This window comes from Pollicipes pollicipes, unplaced genomic scaffold (assembly GCF_011947565.3).
Source record: "Pollicipes pollicipes isolate AB1234 unplaced genomic scaffold, Ppol_2.1 Scaffold_6138;HRSCAF=7277_pilon_pilon_pilon, whole genome shotgun sequence".
NCBI classification, from domain to species: Eukaryota; Metazoa; Arthropoda; class Thecostraca; order Pollicipedomorpha; family Pollicipedidae; genus Pollicipes; species Pollicipes pollicipes.
Genome location: NW_023596818.1, coordinates 31,975,589 through 31,991,344, shown reverse-complemented (window position 1 = coordinate 31,991,344; position 15,756 = coordinate 31,975,589). Strand labels below are relative to the sequence as shown.

General features: G+C 53.5%; 1 protein-coding gene across 1 annotated transcript; it reads left to right on the top strand.

Annotated features, from left to right (window-relative positions):
* Nucleotides 1-13: 13 nt before the first annotated feature.
* On the top strand, nt 14-4,098 carry bc10 (BLCAP apoptosis inducing factor bc10). The gene is made up of 2 exons (XM_037229569.1): nt 14-89; nt 3,237-4,098. The coding sequence occupies exon 2, from the start codon at nt 3,246-3,248 to the stop codon at nt 3,486-3,488; it is 243 nt and encodes an 80-aa protein (XP_037085464.1). The 5' UTR covers nt 14-89; nt 3,237-3,245; the 3' UTR covers nt 3,489-4,098.
* The last annotated feature ends 11,658 nt before the right edge of the window (nt 4,099-15,756 follow it).

Below are 15,756 nucleotides of genomic sequence, written 5' to 3'. Positions count from 1 at the left end.
GTGTGTTGCAATTTGTGCTGGGTGCTATCGGCTCGGTCTGCTGCGTTAAGGTTCCCTGGTTGTGTCTGGGCGAAGGTCTGGTAGTTCAGGTAAATCTATAGGGCTTTGCGTCTTTTGATACCGTGGAGTACCCGAGGTCTTGGGAGGTAGTTCTTGAGATTGAAGGCATAGCTATTTCATAACTTGTTGCAAAAAATTGCTAGAAGGTGGGGCGCAGTTGGTTACTTTCCTTTGTTTTGACATCTGTAGGTAACGTAAAATATTCTTGTCACAGACAGCATCTGCCTGCAGTGCCTGATAGTTTGCTTTTTTGCATTGACATTTTAATGAAGTAAGTCACCAGTAAAGCAAAGAGCAGCAGTAGAACCTTTGTGGTGGATCAGGGTACAAGCATTCTATGGCCTGGTGTCTTTTCATGCACTCCTATGGGTTAATATTGAAGGTTGCCTTGAGTTGGGGAACCATAATCTATCACCCCAACATCATTGTTGACACTAGTACAACCTCTGGTCCAGCCTACAGAAAATAGGTGTGCAGCAGAACACATCTGGAAAAATAGGGATATGACAGCAGTGGTTTGGATCATGTATCCTGTATGTACATGTTTTCAGAGTTTGGCATGGGTTCCAATAATTTCAGCATACAGAGAGCCAATGATTCCTGAATACTGATGTGAAAAGGTTATTTTAGGCAAAAGTCCTCAAAATACATTTATATGTGAGAGTCAATGTACAAATTTCTGTACAAGTTGGCCTGGCTAGAGCTCAGCTTATATTTCTGGGCTTGGGTTTAGTGCATTAGTCCATTCTTGAAACCAGGAGGTATGCATACTCGTCATCACCAGCCACTGTGTAAATTTGTTAATTGACCTTACTGGTACCAGTTGGCTGATTCTTAAATGTTTGGTATGCAAAAGCCTGCTTTGTGCATTCTTTTGTATTCAAGGCCTCAAGCATTAGTCTAATTTTTTTAGATGTTAGGGATGAAAATTAAGTACCATTGCACCCATTACTATATCAGTATTAAGCTGACTTGTGGGTCACTGCACATGGGTCATTAAATGGTCATGAGTTTATTTAGCTGCCTTTTGTCATAGCCATGGAAGCTCTCGCCAGTCATGACATTGAGTGATGGCTTGTGCGAGGCTTAATTATTTTTCTCCTTCCAGCTAGGTAAAAAACTATACCCTTGCTTCATATTGAGTGAAGAGTAATAGCTGGTTTGTTAATGGATTAACTATGAAATGGTTGAATTTCTAGGTTGGAAACCTGCACCAGAAATAACCTTTCCATCTTTGCTTTAGCCTATCCCTCAAAGGCAGGTCTTTGAGACTGTGAACAAAGGCTTAGCTGGGGAATGTGCCCATTATTGTAGGATAGGAGCTACTTTAAGTTAATTGTTCTACAATGTTTTAGATTTAGCCCCTGCTCTGATAGGGATGGGGTGATGCAATGGCTTGGGTTTGTTGAGGATACCTCTCCAGCATGTTGTGCAATGGTGCCCAAAGTTTCAGTAGCACATGGGGCATCCATTTTGCATGGTTTGACACTAGAAATGTGTTCCCAGCTTTTCTGGTTGGGGCCACCCTGTTTTTTTAGCACCAGGGCATGATGATGTGCAGCCTGAACAGGCAGGCAGGTGGTAACTGATGATGTCGCAGAGTGTGCATGGCGGGCCGACGTTGTTACATTAATGGAGCCTTATATCATAAATGTATGATCAGAACACACAGGAATATGCACAATTGTACTCAGCATTGCACAAGAATCATACAGGTCTAAGTTTTGTATCGCTACAAAGCGTGGTCTGGTGGGTATGATGTGTAGCTAATAAAGTGAGGTCTGCTGAAAAAAGTGAGCCTGAGTAGTTATAAGGGTATTGATTATCCATGGAACAACATAAATACTGGTGTCAATTGTGAGGCCTCATTCAGAGTAATCCACTGATGCTTTCCACTAAGGTCTGTCATTAGTTTGGAAACACCAAGGGCTTGCATCCCCCTACCAGTCTGCATTATGAAAAACAGCAAATTTGGGCAAGGGCCAGATGCAATGAAATTTCAGGACCATTTATGTCTGACTGCAGAGTCCAAAATACACTGTCAGTGCATGTTTTGTCTACACAACACATATTATCATGCTTTTAGTTGTATGGCTTGGACCTCTATTGTAGTGTTGTGGAGCTTGCAGTTGGCCTGCAGGCTACTGGGGTCTTTTGTGCCTATACAGGTGCACATACCTTTATGGGTCTGTTTTAATGGGCAGATAAGTCTCACCAGCTGAGCAGTGGACTGACTGACCCCAAATATTGGCTTGTGATACATGTGATAGCTAGTGACTCAGTATTCTGACATTCTTTCAGATGAGGTAACATTAGGGAACAGTTCACTTGCTTGGGAATGTGGCAAACAGTTAACTCTTTCTATGACATATTTGAAAGGATGTTCTGCGTAATGATGGGAGAGTGTGGATGACTTCAAAACTTTTTGAAACATGTTGTGTTGATTTGTATGACAATGCCGAGACAGTACAATGTCTTGGTAGTGCTAATTGGTTGCAATGTATTATATTCACATTCATGACTAGCAGAATGCGAAAGGCTTCTGTGCCTTTTCATTATGTGAGATGAGGTGGAGCTGTCAACAACCCAAACATATAACACCAGCGAGATAGGCCCGGGCAGGGAGTCAATCCAGGCAGAAATGTTAGATACAGCTCTAATTTTTAAACCCCCAGAGCCAACTGCCACACTGTGATGCATTGCCAACCACTTAGCACCGTCTTACATGTCCAACGCCTTAGGGCAGTGGTCTGTCACATGCTGAGCACGGTGACAATATAGCCTTAGAGCATGCAGTAGAATTACTTAGTTTCACATGGCTTTATTTCAGCAGTGTTCACCAAGGCCATAGTGTCTTGTGGGTGTATTTGTTGATGGAAGGGCCAGTAAACTTTGCTAGAACTGGAGCCTAGGTGCATGACCATTTCCAGTGGACACCTTAAAACTCAACCAGAGTCTGCACCACTCTAGCATTTGCCTCTTTGAAAGGCCATCATCTGGAATGTGTGCTGCTGTAGTCATATAAAGTTATCAGATGTATAAAACATGTATTCACCATAATATCATGTTAAGTGGTTGTTGTGCCTCTCAATGTTGTGTCCACGCAGCTTTTTCAGTTGCAGTCATGGTAGGCATCAGCAGCGAGTGGAAATCCTCATGATGTCGTCGTGTTACAGACAACAGCCATGTACTGTCTGCAATGGCTGATCCCGGTGCTGCTCATTCCGAAGCCCCTGAACCCGGCCATGCTGCACAACCACATCATGTTCGTCGTGCTCTACCTGATTGGCTTCTTCCTAGAGAAGAAGCCATGCACCATCTGCAGTCTGGTCTTCTTTGCCGCCGTCCTGCTCATCTGCTATTCCGGCATCGGCAACTGCATTTTCTGGAGCAGCAACTGTGACTCGGTGTCATGCGACAACGGCTAACGCGCCGGCCGCCCCGCCCCGCCAACGCAGCCAAAGGCGTTGACGGGCATGGCGCCCTCAGACTCCGACAGTTGTGATACTCTGTGTGCTGTGTGACGGGTGGGTCTGCGCGCCGCCCAGCGTGTGTCGCCCGGGTGGGCGCGTGCGCACGCGGGCCTCGGTCGCCGCGCGGCGTTCAGGAGGCGGGGAGAGCGCTTCTCGGGCTGGTAGAACGGGTGAGGTGGGTCAGCTCGAGCGGGATGCCAGCCGTTGTGCCGCTCGGACGGCGGGATGTAGCTGACCAGGCACGTTGACGTGGTGTCGTGGCTCTGATAGTGCGTCTCGTCGGTGGCAGCGAGCGGGTCGAGCCCGCCGTGCGCTCGGCGCGCGCCGACCTTCTTGGCCGGCCGACGGCAACCCGTGCCAGTCCCAGTAGCGCTCCGCGCTGCGCTGTCGGCCAGCTGGTGGCCGCCGCCACAGGCGCTGCTTCCGGTCTGAAGGGCGCCAGCCGGGCCCAGATCCGGGCCGGTCTCTGCCGGTGTGTCGGGCGGAGCGGTGACGACCGTCGGCCGGGAGTCGGGCACCCCGCTCACGGAGGTGCTGCCGGGGCGCCGCGCCGTCTGACTCCGTCCCGCGCTCGGCTGGCGGACCGCGCCGGCTGCAGGAGCGCCCGGCGGCGGCGCGCACCGCTGCGCGCGCCGCGCCGCTGCGGATCTCGACCAGCCGGCCGGCGGCTCCGCGCTCGGTAGGGGCGCTGCTGTAGCTAGCCTGAGTCCGTGCGCCATTCAACGCCACCTGTTGCCGTTGGGTGGGATAACCGACCGCGGCTTGCGTGTGTCACCTGTACGGGTGACATGTTTCGAGATCTTGCAGTGGCGTGTGTTCGCGGGGCTTTCTACTGAGGCATTATTATAATTATAGGTTGTCATGAGTGTGATTCCGCTGTTTTCTCACCAGTTACTGGGATATTTTGTGTAGATATCATTCTCTGTGACCCGGCTATAGTTGCCGGCACTGGTACTAGTCAAGTTGCTGGTACTAGTCAAGGACTCTCCACACATGTTCCACTGTAGGGGTATGCCGCTGGAATCTTCAGCGGGCTCTTCTTTAGTCGCCGGTCGCAGAGAGCATGCTTCGTCTAGCGTCTATTAAAAAAAATGCCTCTTGACCGCCCATTCGTCCTGGCAGAACTTCTGATAATCTGATAATTTACACATGCCGCGACGTCCCACATGCCGCACTTTGTCGCCCGCGCCCTGGTCCATGGCAAAACAGCTGAAAGACACTACTGCCAAAGGTACGGCTTTATCAGTGCTCAGCCGAACTGCCGTGGATGAAGGCTGCTGGAGCGGTCGACTCGTGGTCTCTGTTGTTTGGCTCGCGGAGGAACACTTGCGTGGACAGGACCTGGCTTTTAGCGCTGGCAGAGTGCTGGTTTACGAGCATTTGTTGGCGTCATGTAGCGGTTCTTTTACCATCTGGCTGTGACCCTGGTGTTAATAGGCCAGGCTCATTGGCGATGTGTGAGACGACACGCAAAAGCAAAGAAAACGAACCGCAATGAGTCGTTACGCATGAACGGGGCCGTGCATCAGCCTCGTTAGGTCGGCTTCTGATCCGCGTTAGCCGACACTCGACACGGTCAGGTGCTCTTGACGCCGCGGTTAACTGCAGTGAAGCGTCATTTTTCACGAGCACCGTCCTGGTGCGGTCAAGGCGACGAGTGGAACGGGCTGCTGAAAGCATGTATGTAGATCTGGATTCGTTTTGTAACCACCAGCATGAAGGCGAAGAGCATGGTCGGGTTTCTTCAAGTTCAACGCAGAGGTGCCGCCTGCGGGGGTTCCCCGATCATCGTCATTCGAGAATCGCTTTTGCATGCCGATGCGTGGCTCTTACGCAATACACATTACAACGGCTCTCCACCTATAATACTGCCACGAGTTCTCCCGAGCCCTGCCTGGTGCGCTCAGCGAGAATGCGTGACATCTTCCGCCGCTGGCGCAGACGACGCGCGGTACCAGCAACTTGGTGGTGGTTGGCAGTTGGTGGACGCAGAGGCGCGGAACTGCAAGGGCGGGCAGGCCGGGACTGGGCGTCATGAATGTTCGCTAAGGAAGCAGCTAGAAATTCAGTGGGATTGGCGACGACTAGATGCGTTGGATTACCGTGTACAGAAGGGGAACCGGGATTTGACCGGTGCAGGTCGCCGGGTCTGCGTGGGCTCGCGCAGACGGATCCAGCAAAATGTGTCCAGGACGGCCAATGACTGCCAGGTGTTATTGGGAAAGAGGAAAATACAGAAAGCATGTCTAATAAAAATAGGAAATTCGAACCGACATAGATGCTTATAGGATATCAGCTCAGAAATTAAGTTGGATTGGGGGAGGGGGGGGGGCTGAACATGAGGAAATAATTAAACATAACCTTCAACATGCGACAAAAATGGAGTTCTACCCGAGTATGGCCGACTTTTGCCTGGGAGGAGGCTGGAGCATTCCCCATATTGAATAGAAAACTGCACCCCTGATGAAGTTCGAAATGCCGTATAAACAACTCGTGCGTTCAAAATACCTGCGATTTACCCCCCCCCCCCCCCCCCTCCGATGGCCGCGATCGCGCCGTGCTACGACACGGCTTGCAAGCCCCTTATGGGCCCAGGCTGAGGTAGACACAGGACAAGAGCGTTCTGCGCCCGCAGTTGTCTCGGGCACACTGGTAGTCGGGTCTTCGAACCTGTTGAGACGTCTGCTAAGCATTTGAGTACCTACTTGTATCGCGTCCCAAAGACACGGGCCGTCGCGTGCGTACAGCCTCAGCAGCCCTGAGACATTTGGAACATATCTGACAGCTTCGAGGTGACCACGGGCGCGGCTGCTTCCAAGTTTTGCTCTGCCCTGTGGAGTGTTCGAGTCGTGAGTCCTGCTAAGCGGGGAAAAGACTAACTGAGGCTCAGATGTTTGCTGAATCGCTTTGCCAGCTTGCCTTGCCTTCATAAATTAGCAGCAAAAGCGTCCTCCAATCGCACTTGTTTCATGTGAAGTACCCAAGAGACACAGGCGAGAATTAGCTGCAGCTTAGTGAGAGCGCAGGGAATTTTTTTCTCCACTCATGCCGGTTTCATGTTGCAAAAATGTTCAATTCTAGGGCCCGATAGCACATGCCGTTCTTCGTTGTCTTGACACTTATTTGCGATGAATGGCCACTCCCTTGCAGTCCCTCTGCGCCATCGTGCCCTCATATCTGGTCTCTGATTACTGGTGCTGGTTACTAGTACTGGTGGCGCAATGGGTAGATCTTGCTTCTGGCTGGTGGTGCAGCGGTCAGATTTCTTACGAGATGACTGGACGTACGGCTATTGTAGACGAACAGCAGCGTAACTTGTTGGTCCTGTCGGACCAATGAAGTCCGCTCTTGAAACGGCCATCTCTCAACCGTACATCAGCAATAGTTTTGCGCCTGCAGTTATATATATATATATATATATATATATATATATATATATATATATATATACAGGAATATTTATTGACGTTCATTCACGAGTGCCGTTCCAAAAGGAAGCCAGTGCATTACTGCAGCCGCCAAGCCAAGCCGTGACAGCCGTGAGGTACATGGCTGGGCGCTGCACGTGTACAAGCGATACATTGTACATGCAGCCAGGGCATACCGGCATGCAGCTGCTACTAACTAACAGAAAACACTGGATGCAAAGAGCGGCGCAACACTCATGATCTGCATGCCCATCTCATGCATATGCCAGCGTCCCTGAGTGCGCCTTGGGCCGGGGCTAGCACCTCCTCTGCATCTGCATACGCTTCTGCCCAATTGTCATGCACTAGAATGCCAGGCATGCTCGATCGACAGCAGCCGCCCGGGTCGCTGCAAAGTTATGGCGTTGCATAAGTGCAGCGGAGCGCGCGCTAAACTGGGGCACGGGCCGCGCTCGGGTCGGCAGGTGGTCGCCCATGGAGAGGACCGGTCGGCTGACGTAACCGCCACCCTCGCGCCGCCGAACACGTGCGAGCTGTCTGGACGCAGCTCGGCTCGTCGGACGGGGCGTCGCCTGCGGAGGGCGGAGCTGTGGGGTGGGAGATGGTGAGATCTCCGAAACGAATGTTGGGAATTATGCATGGGAGCTTCATTGTCAGATGAGGAAGAGAGGCTCAAACCACCCGCCAAGACGTAACTGAGCTGAATTCTTTACAGAGCGGCGTCTCGTCTCACTAGCGAAAAATAAAAGAAACAAAACAACAACAAACTGGCGAACAAAAACGTGCCAGCTTCCGGTCCCGGCTCGACGGGCTGATTCCCCACTTGGAGGATATTTGTATTGGGGGTGAGGGCGCGTCGACCACGGCGATTATTTTGCACCCAACGCTGTGTCAAGTATCCTCCATGCATACGGAGGGTGCACGAATTGCACACCCAGAGTGCGGAGTCATCACGCCTGAGTTGGGTTCATCAGAGTCCCTGTCATTTTGGTAACATTTGGGATTCGAATACGAGGGTACGCGGATTCAGATTCGGATTCGATTGTACAATTCAGGTTGCATGGCATGTGTGCTTCAAAATCTTGCACTAACAGTATATTTTAATAACAAGGACGGACTACTCAGCCCAATGCAGCTGAAAAAAACGCTAACCGAGGTTAGGTGTTCTAATCTGATTGCAGGGTTTTTGACTTTCTAATATTCAATGTAATGCACCTCATTACATACTTTTCAGGTATGTAATGAGGTGCATTTCAAACTTCAACGGGAGTTTTCAGGTTTGGTGTCGTTTTCGCGATTCGAACCTTGATTTCCAGGGTTCAAATCCTCGTTTCTTGGGATCCAAGAATTCGCAACATTTGCAAGGATCTATCGAATTTACACCGCTCCTGCGAGTCCACAGCCTGAGCTCTGGTCTCGGCTCAGTAAGAACATCCGCTCCTGTCCTGGGAGAGGACATGTCCCATATCTACAGAGGACGCCATCTGCCTCGGTGCCAGCGTCTGCATGATTCGCCACCTGTGCCCGCTTGCCCCCGGGGTTTTCTTGGCAGCGCTTTCCAGAGCTTTTGAGCAGTCGTGTCTGCTGGGCGTTCCGGCCGTCGCTGCGGTTGGTTTCTGTATTCGCAGGATGACTCACAACGTGGTGAGCAGCCCCGACGCCGGCTTGCGTGTTGTGTAAGTATGTTGCCGGCTCAAGATATGTTTAGCTGACCTGCTGCCAGCTTTCGGCACGCCGCGAGGACTTCCTGCCGGTTCATGGCATACCACGTCGTGCGGACCTGCCGCCGGCTCTAGATACACTTGTGTAGACATACCACCAGCCCATGACGTATCATGTACCGTCGCCGGCGGCTGACGTCTTGTTCGAGGCCATGCGCAGCTCTGAACGAGACGTGCCGCCGCCCGCCGCTGTGCGGTTCATGGCCCAGTCACGCCTGAGCCGCGCCGCGGCGGCACGTGCAGCCCGGCACACCCGCGAGGCGCCGCCGCCTGCACGACCCCGCCGTCCTCTGCGTCGCGAAGTCATTGTGTGCCGCGCCGCCCTGCACGTGCCGTGCCGGCTGCAGCACGCCCTCGCGCTTACGGTGGGGGTTGTCAGCGGCGTGACCCGCACGGGTTTACGGCCGCGCGCACCGTGCAGGATCACGGCCGTTCGACCTCGAAGCGCCGGGAAAACTCGCGCCCGAGCGGTGTGAGAAGGGCCGCAGCCAGGCGGGCGACGTGGCAGAGTCGAGCGCATTCCCTGGCCGTGGGATTTCCACGCCTGACCGCTTTGAGGGACCTGGAAACTAGGTGTGCGTGAGTGCGTCATGGGGGCGAAGACAGCGCGACAGGGAGGGGCATTCGTTAGTGTTAAAGGCTCCATATTGATACGCTCTGATGCGCTATCTGGCCTAGTCAGATTTTCAGAACGATTCCGGACAGCAGTTAAGGCATGCTCGTTTCAGTGCTTCATGTCAGTCTACGTAGCAGGCGTCTACTTTCTTTTTCAGTTAGGAAGGGGGATTCAGCCTCCCCCTCCCCGCCGCAACTTTGGGAAGAAAGTGGGTCAAATCCGGAGAGAATGTGGCGATGTGTCGTGCCCCGGGGTGCCCCGTCCCCCCCCCCCCCCCCGACTGAGGTGAAGGGTCACGACCCGAAGCGGTGCGTCGCCTCGCAGGCACGCAGACCACGTGGGCCATGGTGGCGCCTGCCAGTTGCCCGCCGATTGTATTGTGTATATGAGTCATGAGAGGGTATATATGAGATGCTACTCGGGCGCGAAGCGTGGGTCTCCCTGTCGTCGTCCTGTGCTGCGGTCCACCGTCGTGTCTGAGGTGGTCGGGGTCGGGCGAAAATTGTTTTAATCATTCAATATAGCGAGACCCGTTTGCTGGCATATTTTGGGGGTGGGTTGAGCCAACTTTCACTGTTCAGCGTCTCAACTCAGCTTGGGAAACTACGCCCCCGCTATGTGGTGTATACGTTTGAATAACAATTCAGTACACGCTACACATGGTGGATACATTTGGTACACATCTGAATGTCAGACCATGAATAAAGGCTGCCATAATAAAAAAACCCAGGCGAGTCGATGCTACTCCGACTCGCTTGGTGTCAGTGCGTATTCCGACTCCGCCCTGCACCGTCCAATGCCTTGGCCTATTTTGAGCTTCCTTGCACTGCTCGGCTGCATCAACTTTATTTTTACTTTTCTTACGATGAGCAATTTTTACCGCAGCACGGTCAGTGGATCGCAGTTTATCCACAGTGGTTTATCAGTGGTTCCATTTGGGGCGTGCTTCTTGTGGCCTATCGGGCGGCTTGGTTGAGTGCTGCAGCACTCAGTCAAGCCGTTCAAAGTGAGCTTTCCTCGTAGGCAACAATACCAATACACAACAACTATATATGGAAGCGATTTTTTATATCGTCTCGACACCATTTGCGGTGCGTGGAGTCCTTAATCAGCATTCATATCGTAATTGTTTCGCACCTACGGTCATGTACCACATTGCAATTACTTGGAAATGAGCGTTGTAATGGCACATTCACAGTCGCTGTTTGCATTAGCATTCATGTTGTTTGCATTAGCGTTTATTGGAAGTGACGGAGGGAGTAAAGTGCCGTATTGTTCGGTAATACCTTGTCTAAAGGTCGATACTTTCCACTTGTGATTGTTATTACAACGCATTCACTTGTAGCTGATGTGAAAGGCAACAGATATTTTGCTAATGGTGAATATATCTATGCCTGCATCCGCACTTGCATGGCATACACTAGGTTCATGTAAAGTATATCGAAGTAAGGTATGTCTAGGTCTTGCAATGCGCGCGATCTCGGGAAGTACACCTTTAAATTGCCACTTGGAGCTGACATTCAAGCTTGCTTAGCCTCAAACCAACCCCTCAGAAACCGACGCTTAAATGGCTCCGCTGATGCATGGCCGCCTCCAGCCGCGGGCGTCGCCAATTCCCGCGACTCCGAATCCGCCACTGCCCGGCATGGACGCGATTACATCGCCGGCAGCCGGGCAACGGAAAGGCAGCACACGGGGTGCCCGGGCCAGATCAATATCGCGCGGCTCCTGCAGTTGCTACGACTTGTTACCCACAACAAAGTGCGGGGGGGGGGGGCTGGCGGACCAGCGGTGGCCCCGCAGTCCCGTGCACCGTCCCGCGGTCACCCCTCCAGTGGTGCGGACGGGGAAGTCAAGAGCCACGGGTAGTGACGACGAGAGAGACTGCAGGTGACGAGAGATACGGGCGGTGACGTCACGAGATTTTGGAGGTGATGTGAAGAGCTGCGTGCAGTGACAACGAGAGACGCAGACGGTGGCGTCGCAGGCCAGGTCCGTTGTCACCAGACCGCGCAGCGAGTGGCTCCGTGGGGCACGAGCACAGACGTCCACATCAGCCGAGCAGGCCGGCGCCGCTGATATCGCCAGCTGCCTTTAAACACTTCACGCAGCGTAGGCGCTGACGAGCAGCTGTCGGCACTGTCTGAGCGCTGCTCGGCCAGCAGCCGGCCTTACACAGCCCATCTCGAGGCCAGTCAGCTGACGGGCCACTGAAGGGAAGCCTGCAGCGTTTCCACAGGCTCGCCCGGCCCCGACGGCACAGCTGCCGGCCATCATGCCGCTCTGGCGGCTGCGGACGCAGCAGGGTTTGCTGCGGGCGTTGATGTTCGCTTTCGTCTGCCTTCTGCTCTTAAGCATGCTCTCATCGCTACTGCAGTACGAGAACGTGTGAGTGAGCGCGGGGTACCTTCAAATCTGCAGAGATTGTCGCGGTGTGGGTGGGCTAGGGGGGATAGCAGGAGTTTGGTCCGCTCCTTCCCACGCAACAGACGCCAATCCAGGTCATCACTTGCTAAGGGACGTCTGTCACTCAAACGGCACGTTCCGATTTCCAACTGTGCCGCGGCCGGTCGCAGCTTGAGCACGCGCCAGGCGCTCGGTGCGGGTCGCCCCGCCGTGGGCCGGTGCCTCTGCGTCACTCGGCGGCGGCGTGCGTGCACACTGGACCGACCCGGCCTCACCACACGCCACGGGCATTTCCGCGGGCCTCTGGCCTGAGTCAGGGAGCTGCTGATGCCGCTGACCGCCCGCACTCACACTCGGAGCCTGGGATGTCCAGGTCGGTGAAGGGGTGGCCCTGGGCGGACAAGGAACGGTCACCTCACGCAGCTGTTTCACCACTGCACTCGGGCTTCCCCCGAGGATTGAGCGCCTCGTTGTCTTCATCACCCAACAACGCTGGCATAAACGCCGGCCCGCCGGCATGAACGAAGGCTTGGTGGAGTCAAAGTACATTTTAGACACGGTCCTTAGCATGAAACGCTATTCGTTGGCTAACTTGCATTTTTCAAAGTTGTAGGTCAAACGCTAGCTTCTCTTGAGATTGGTGGGCCTATTCCCCTGCCCCACCAGGTTGCCACACGCGTGTCCTCGTGCCAGCGTCTGGTTGATCGGCGTGTATGGTACCCATCTGCATGGTCATATTTTGAGTGGTTGATGGATTTCAACGTTGATTGCTGATGTAGATGAGATAGACAGTAGTTCGAATACCGGCGGTCCAGAGGACTGTCCCTCCCCCAAACTTTTTGGAAATTTCACTTCGAATATAAGGTTGCTGACTGCAAAGAAACAGCCGAACATAGCCGACGGCTTTGGAGAACTTCCGTCACTCCCGGAGAGGAGCTATCAGTTTTGTTGCGCTTTGACCTTTTGTATGGCTTGTGTGTCAAAATTATATGATCCCTAGATATTTTGAAGGGAGTGCACTACTAGAGGGTATGCTTCGTTTTTTTTTTGGCACAGCTTAGGGTGCATTTTGTACTCCTTTAAGCTCTGCAAAACGTAACCGCATAGCCAGAGTAGGAACATGGAGAGTTGTTTGGTCCGTGGTCCACACAGTTCTTACGAACATTCAACATTAACGCAATGGGGATGCGCTGAATAGCCTCCTGATGAGCAGAAATTTGTCCCGCTTACTTCTCGGGACGCCCTTACGCTCTTAACCGCACTCTCCTAGAGGCTGGTTCTCATTGAAAGTTTCAGCATCACTGCGTCGTTTCGAATAACGTCCAGATTTCACGATGACACTGCCGTGTGCTCTTTGATTTCTTCGGGTTTCGATAGCTTCAGTGAAATCTGCTCAAATATACCATTACAACGCGTCCAATGCATCAACGTACCTACTTCCACTAAAACACGAAAGCCCGGTGGGTGATATCAACCGACAGTGCTCTAGCTTTAGGTGCTCAGTGTGGTGCCCTGCACACAATTTCTTGTAATATCTGGCTGGATCTTCGATAGAAGCACAGACGAAACTCCTCGCCAGCCGAACCCCCCCCCCCCCCCCACTCGTCACGTGGCCGTCGGCCGGGCGGCTTGACTGGCGACAGCTGGCATCCCCTGCGCCGGTGACGCGGGCCCAGTCCGCTGCCGCGTGCTCAGAGACATCCGCCAGACGGATCGACCATGCACGACTTCATCGTCATCAGGCCGCCGGCATTCAGATGTGTGTCGGCTGCGATGGCGCTGAACGTACCCCGCGTCGCCAGTCGAACCGCCGTCGCCAATAGCTCTGCCAACACTCAGGCACGCGCGGAAAGTCTTTCCCCTGTGGTGCCGAAGGCGCGTTAAATGTCTTCTGGCTTCGATTCGGTGTCGCCCGGTGGGAATAGCGGCAGCAGACCTGATGGGCCGTCTGTTTTCCTCGGTGTTTAGAGTGCCGACACGTGGCCTATACCTTTTTTCAGGAGGGAGAAGAAAATGTCAAATTTTCTCCAAATACCTGCGGAGTCGGACCAACTTCTAGCAAAATAGTACAAAGGTCTTTATTTAGGGGTCACAGCCTATTGGCCCTCCTCTCAGCTATGACCCTACTGTGGCATGACCTGTTAATTGACACAACAAAGATATGGCAGAGTGGCATTAAAAATTGTGCCGTTCCTTTGAAAAAGAACCTAACGAACACTGAAATCATCACAACCCCCCAGCTGTTGCAGCTGCGTTAAACATCCGTTCAAGAGTGCCATTTGCATACTTTCGGAGTCCTGAGCCCCGCCCCATGCTGACATGAGCCCTTCAATGCTCTTTTTCTCCTCAGTCCTTGAGCGCCTGCCCCCCCCCCCCCCTCCAATGCATACGAGCAAAAAGGGAATACTAGGCCAAGGAGATGCAGCAAGTGTCTAAACCTGGCGCATTAGGTATCTACACGCATTGCCATCAATGTCATCATCATATGTCATCACTATCACTGTCACATCGGCTTCAAATGAAAAGTCATTCCTCAGCATCAAAACGATTTTAGAACCGATCAAATCCATTTTTTAATTCCGATCTTGACATCGGGAACGCAAGTCAAAGTGGCAGAAATCTGGGGAGAAATCAGGATTTCAGGGAGGTTAAGCCAGCTTCATTCGCTCCCCCTCCCAAGCGATTTTAGAAAGTAACGTCCCTGCATCCGTTCTGTTCGTGTTTCAGCTTCAGAGGTGGTTACGACTACAACGAGCTGCCGGAGACGCCTCTCTTCACCATCAGCTTCTTCCGACAGTTTTTCGACTATTTGGATACGCCGCTGGCGCACTGCCGTCAGCTGGTGCGCTTCGGAAAGGTGGTGACTTGGCGCGAGCCCCTCCTCTGCCTCTCTGACCCGTTCCAGGTGCGTCAGGCCTCCAACTGCCTCGTCTACTCATTCCACCACATGAAATCTCGCGATAACTACCTGGCTTTCGAGAAGGGTGTGGCCGATCTCGGCTGCGAAGTGCACGTGTTCGACCTGGTCGGCGACCTAGTCCAGGGCGTGCAGGGCAACGTTGGCGACGGCTCGCTCACGTGGCACGTGGTGCCACGTGACTCTCCGAACAGCAAGGGCTTCGCCACGCTGCCGGAGGTAGTGCGCCGGCTCGGCCATGAGGGCCGAACCATCCACCACATGCGGCTGTTCGTCGACTTTGACGCTCTCAGGAAGCCGCGGCTGTGCACCTTCCTGCGGCGACTACATTTCATGGTGAACGGCGAGCTGGAGCTGTTGCAGGCGCAAGTGGAGCAGCTGCAGCTGACCGTGTCGCTGCGCGCGGTCAGCCTGCGCGGCCCGGCCATCAACACTTACCGCCACGCCTGGGACGTGTTCAGCGAGCTGCACAAGCGCGGCTTCACCGTGCTCGACAGCAGGTCCAGCGGCAAGGTCGTCTGGATGCCCGGCCTCAGGTACAAGGTGGCCACGCAGTACAACCTGCTGTTCGGCCGGGACCTGCCGATGCACCTGCGGATCTCGGCGAACCCGGAGCGCGGCAACATCACCAGCCTGACGCGCCTGGAACTGGAGGGCGCCCAGCTGGTGGTACGGTAGCTGGGAGGATCGGGGCTCGGCGGAGAGGCCCGCGGAGTGGCAGCTGGGGTGGAGAGCCCTGCGTGACGGGGTCGGAGTGGACAGGTCAGAGGTGGCGGCCCGGATGTGGCAACTCAGAGTAGCAGCGGGGCAGCTCAGAGTGAGGGACCCAGTGCACAGTTTGGATTGGTCGCCTCATATAACGAATATTTGAGATGGCAGCTAGGAGGAGACAGCTTGGAGCGTGGCAGCGTAGGGCTGAAAACTCAGCTGATGGATCAGGGATGTCAGATCAGCATAGCACAGATCAGAGCAGGCGGCCCAAGTCGATAACTTTAGCGATAGAGCGGTCAACTCAAAATAGGAATCTCAGAGTGAGAAGTTTAGTGGTGATATCCAAGTGGTGACAGCACGGAGATGACAGCTTATGTTTATGCCAGCCCAACATAAAACATTACAGCAGTGGTGGCCCAGACAG

Bases quoted from the DNA above. Each gene is read 5' to 3' on its own strand.
- bc10 (XM_037229569.1), top strand. From the start codon at position 3,246: ATGTACTGTCTGCAATGGCTGATCCCGGTGCTGCTCATTCCGAAGCCC.